At 43.9% G+C, this 5,093-nt stretch overlaps 1 protein-coding gene across 1 annotated transcript; it reads right to left on the bottom strand.

Annotated features, from left to right (window-relative positions):
* Positions 1–1,316: 1,316 nt before the first annotated feature.
* LOC149202349 (uncharacterized) lies at positions 1,317–4,094 on the bottom strand. Its single transcript, XM_089401564.1, has 3 exons — positions 3,387–4,094; positions 2,421–3,008; positions 1,317–2,045 (listed from the first exon to the last, which is right to left on the bottom strand). Exons 1-3 carry the CDS (start codon positions 4,092–4,094, stop codon positions 1,317–1,319), a joined length of 2,025 nt encoding a protein of 674 aa, XP_089257690.1.
* Between the last annotated feature and the right edge of the window lie 999 nt (positions 4,095–5,093).

Below are 5,093 nucleotides of genomic sequence, written 5' to 3'. Positions count from 1 at the left end.
GTTAGGATGTCGGCGACTTTATTGCCATCCCTCTTAAGGTGACTGAAGATTATTGCTCTGTTGTTAAGAAGCTCAAGTTCTATAGCTTCTAATCTAGCCTCCAGACTCCAACTCGTTGCTATCTTGCTTGCATGAGAGCCATTGAGGAGTTGTTTGACCATATTGATAAGGAGCAGAGAATCTCCCTCTACCTCCAGAGGATAGTAGTTGTGTGTTCTTGCTAAGAGGAGACCTTGCCATAAGCCTTCCATTTCCGCCGAGTTGTTGGTGTCCCAACCAATATTTCCAAAGTAAATCCGTTGAGACTTTCCTGCATGATTCTTGAATATTCAACCATAGCCTACCTTCCCAGGGTCGCCCTTTGAGGCACCATCAAAATTGAGCTTGAATGTGTGCTCTAGAGGAGTTGTCCAAGAATCTTTGTGTGAATTGAAGGTTCTAGGGGCATTGTTAAGAGAAACATTAGGGAGTTGCATATTCCAGTTTTCCCAAATGGCTCTCTCATTGTCGAGTGAGGGAAGGTCCTCCTTTGTCCAGGTATGTATCAGCATTGTTTCTTTGAGGTTTGTGCAGAATTTGCTCCATATATTCTGTAAAGAAGAGCTTTGATCTTTAAATATACGTTTGTTCCTTTCTTTCCAAATTCCCCAAACTAGAAAACCTGGAATTATTTTCCACATATGGTTAAGAATTCCACTCTTGAATGGTTTCTTTTTCCATAGACGCAGAGTATTTATGATGTCCTCTGCCACTCTACATCTTTTCTGACATCTAAAGCTTACCTTCTCCCATAACTGATTGGCTATTGCACAAGAGTCAAACAAATGCTGAAGGGTTTCCTCCTGGGCTCTACAATTGACACACATCGAGGGGCCATGATAATTCCTTTTCCTTAGCCTATCCCATGTTAGGATTTTTTGATGTCCCACCAGCCAAAGAAAAAGAGAAACTTTCGGCCAGATGCCTGAATCCCAAATTTTTCCCCAGAGGAGATCAAGGGGAGTCGGATTGGAGTTGATTAATTTGTAAGCTTCAGAAGTTGTGAAGGTTCCTTTTGGCCTGTATCCCCATCTTAGAATGTCTTTGTCTGCTGAATGTCGTATGCGTCGATTTTGGAGCTCCTTTTCCAGACTCTCCCTGAAGGGGCGATCCGTATTCCTTATTATCCTATCACTTTGGATCCATTGCCTGTATCCTTGCTCATTCTCCTGGGTCCAGTGTTGTCTAACTGTTTGCTGCTGTTGCTCCTCCCTAATGTAAGGTGGAAGAGGGTGGAGAGTGCTACTGAGCTTTGGCATTTGGTTCCAGGTGTCAGTCTAGAAGCGTGTTGTTTCGCCATTTCTGACTTCCCAAAAGCTGTGGTGTTGTATCAACATGTAATGTTGCTTGGCCGCATTCCATATGAGGGAGCCTTTTGCATTGGGAATAAGTCTTATAAGCTCCTTTTGTGGTCTGTGATTTGCGTATTTGGCTGTCCAGATTGAGGCCCAAGGTTTATCAGTGTTGGAGAGCCACTGCGACCAGAGTTTGGCACACATTATTGCATTACTTGGATTGCGATCTCGCAGTCCAATGCCTCCCTTTTCTTTTGGCATACAAACAGTTGTCCAGTTTACCAGGGCCCATTTACGATTGGTAGCTGTGCTCCCCCATAGGAAGTTGCGTTGAAGATCCTTTATTCTTTTTATGACCCATTTGGGCACTGCAAGAATTGAAAACAGATAGAGCGGCATAGCCTGAAGCACAGCCTTTATGAGCACCACCCGGCTAGCAATGTTAAGAGTTCGATGCGTCCATAGATTTAGACGAGAATCCAGCTTCTCAATTAAGGTGCGCCAGGTGGAATGTTTGATGGCTGAGTCAATGAGGGGGGCTCCAAGATATTTTGAGGGGAGAGAGTCAATGGGGAAACCCAGAATGCGAGCTATTGCCCGCTGCACCACAGGAGCTGTGTGAAAGAAGTAGATATGAGATTTGGCATTGTTAACATTGGTGCCTGAGGCTTCAGAGAAGTCATTGAGAAGAGATTTGAAGAGGGAGGCTTCCTGAACCGAGGGGTATCCAAATAGCATATTATCATCAACAAATTGCTGATGGGTTATGGCTGGGGTACCATGGATGGAAAGGCCTTTGAGCTGATGGGAGGCAAGGGTAGATTTAATATGCCTTCCTAGTCCTTCGGCCATTAAAACAAAGAGGAATGGGGAAAGAGGGTCGCCTTGCCGAATTCCTCTGGAGGGACTGAAGGGTTTTGAGGGGATGCCATTTACAAGAATGGAGAAGAAGGAGGAAGATATGAGACTCATAATCCACCGCACCCACATGGGTGAGAAACCATAAGCATTTAACATTTTTTTCATATAAGTCCAACTTAGTTTATCAAATGCTTTTGAGAGATCGAGCTTCAGTAGCATACCTGCCTGTTTGTGATGCTTGAGGGTATGGATAACTTCATGCGTGAGGATGATTCCATCAAGGATCTGTCGCCCTTCTACATAGCCGGACTGTTCCGGTGAGATTAATAGAGGCAGAAGAGGTTTTAGCCTGTTTGCAACGACTTTGGATATAACTTTATAAATAACGTTGCATAGTGCTATTGGGCGAAATTTGTTCGGTGTGTTAGATATCTCCTCCTTTGGAATGAGTGCAATGAATGTTGCGTTGAGGGCAGGTAGGAGCCAGTGCAGTGCCCTGGATTCCTCCACAACTTGCCAAACCTCGTCTTTTAACATCTCCCAGAACTTGTGATAGAAGGTGGTTGAAAAACCATCAGGTCCCGGGGCTTTGCCCTCTTTAAGCTGGTGCATGGCTATGTCCACCTCCTGAGGGAGAATGGGGTGAAGGAGGAGCTCATTATGTTCCTCAGTGATGATTTTTGGAATCTTTCGAATGATTTTTTCGATGGCTGGATTTCTGTTTGCCTTAGGCTCGCTGAGCACCTGTTGGAAATGTTGAAGGAATTCCTCCTCAATTTCTTCATGCTTTTCCACTCTTGTCCCTTCCTGATTCTGAATGAAGGAAATGTTGTTGTGCATTCGTCTTTGGACAGTAGTTCTATGGAAGAATTTAGTGTTCCTTTCCCCCTCTTTTAACCATCTTATCCTGGATTTTTGCCTCCATAGAATTTCCTCCTGCTTTCTCCTCTCCTCCAATTGAGTATTTATGCGTTGCTCCTGTTCTAAGGTCCAGTTGGTATGTCCCTTGTCTATGATTTGTTGCTGAAGATCTTCCATTTCCTTGTTTAGAATTTGTTGTTCCTTGAAAATGTTTCCAAATGTCTCATGGTTCCATTTCTTAATTTGGATTTTTAGATGTTTGAGTTTCTGTTGAAATTGGAACATTTTAGATCCTTCCGGTGGGTAGAAGTTACCCCATGCTATTTTGACGAAGTCCTTGAAAGCAAGATGTGTGAGCCAACACTCCTCGAAGCGAAAGGGTCGCTTGATAGTGTTGCCTGGCCTTTGCCATTGGAGAGATATGGGCCAATGGTCAGATCCTGAGTAGGGGAGAATGGCAGTTGCTATATCCCCGCCTAGATGAACTGAATTATCTGAAATGAGGAATCTATCTAGCTTTGAGGCGATTTGATACTTTCCAGCTCTGCGATTGCTCCACGTATGTATGCCGTTGCAGAATTGCAAGTCGATGAGTGAGTTGTTTTGTATGAAGTTTTTGAAGAAGACATTTTCCTGATCCAGCCTGCTTCGCCCACCCTGTTTTTCCTCCAGCTTGGTAATCATATTGAAATCCCCTCCGATGATCCAAAGAGGATGCGCTCTACTTAAGCTCAGTGCTTCTATTGTATTGAGTAAAGCTATTTTGTTTGCAGCTTCCTGTGGGAAGTAGACATTAGAAAGGTTGCCGTGAATATTAGTACCTATGATGTGGAAGGTAGCTTGTATTATATTGTGGGAGGCATGAAAATCCTGGAGAGCGATCATCTGTGGGTTCCATACTATAGCTAATCCTCCTGATGCTCCTTCTGCGTCTACTGCTACTGATTGGCATCCTGGCCAAGCTCTGGAGAGGATGCTTCCTAGCGTATTGCTATTGCATTTAGTTTCTTGAAGAAAACACATGTGCGGTTTCTCCATCTTTATCATGTTTTTTAGAGTTCTGAGTTTCCTTGGGCTATTGAGCCCCCTTAAATTCCATGATGTGAGTTTCATGATTCACTATTGATGAAGGGTTTGTAGTACTTCGTCAATTTTTCATACCTGCCTGAATCCACCAAGATCTTTCCTACTTCAATTGTTCGCTGGAGATCTGTTCTTCTTCCTCTCTTTTTGAAATCTCTTGGGGGGAGGCTTCCATCCCAGGTACTGCTTGGTTGGATGCCTAGTTGCTTCTGCTGATATACCTTCGATAGAACTATTTCCAGCTTGTTGAGTTGCAATTCTGGGATTTGATCATAGCTTTTCTTTTTGCATGCTTGCTCGAGCTCTAGTAGGTCCAGCCCTTCCATGTCGAAATTTTCAGGATCTTCGTCCATGATTTCCGGTTGACTTTTCTCTCCAGTTGTTTCTGCGAGGGAAATGAGATGGTTCAAGGTTCCATCTACTTCCATTTCAATCTCTTTTCCTGTACTGTCATTTTGGTTATCCATGAGGGAGGCCTTTTTGTCCTTTGGGTTACTAGAAACAGGGGTAGAGCTGGAAGGATTGTTGATGTCAGGGGTGGATAGCAGAGTCGCATTTGGCTTTGAGCTTGAGGGTTGTTCTTCTGAAGTATGAGCCAGAATTTGAAAACTGTTACTCGTGGAAGGAGTGGATGCAGAGTTTTGATGCAGTTTCTTCCCAGGTGCAGGCTTTTTGTGAGCTCGTTTTCGGTTATAAACCTTGGTAAAGCCTTCTTGGGCTGACTTATCAGAGGGGTCAGAGGGGCTGGATGTAGGGGCTATGACATTTAGCGGACAATCCCTAAAAATATGCCCATGAGCATGGCATTTGCGACATCTAAACGGAACATGCTGATAATCTAGAGGTTGGATCCATTCATAGTCGTCATGAGATAAACTTACCATATTAGGTAGCACCTTTTCTAGTTGCATGAAGATGCAGATGAGGGCGTATGAAGTGTATATTCATAGCTTT

This window comes from Pinus tabuliformis, chromosome 2_1 (assembly GCF_031772625.1).
Source record: "Pinus tabuliformis cultivar Carrire ecotype Pingquan chromosome 2_1, CPIR1, whole genome shotgun sequence".
Classification (NCBI taxonomy): domain Eukaryota; kingdom Viridiplantae; phylum Streptophyta; class Pinopsida; order Pinales; family Pinaceae; genus Pinus; species Pinus tabuliformis.
Note: the sequence above shows the minus strand (reverse complement) of the source record. Positions and strands in the feature narration are given on the sequence as shown.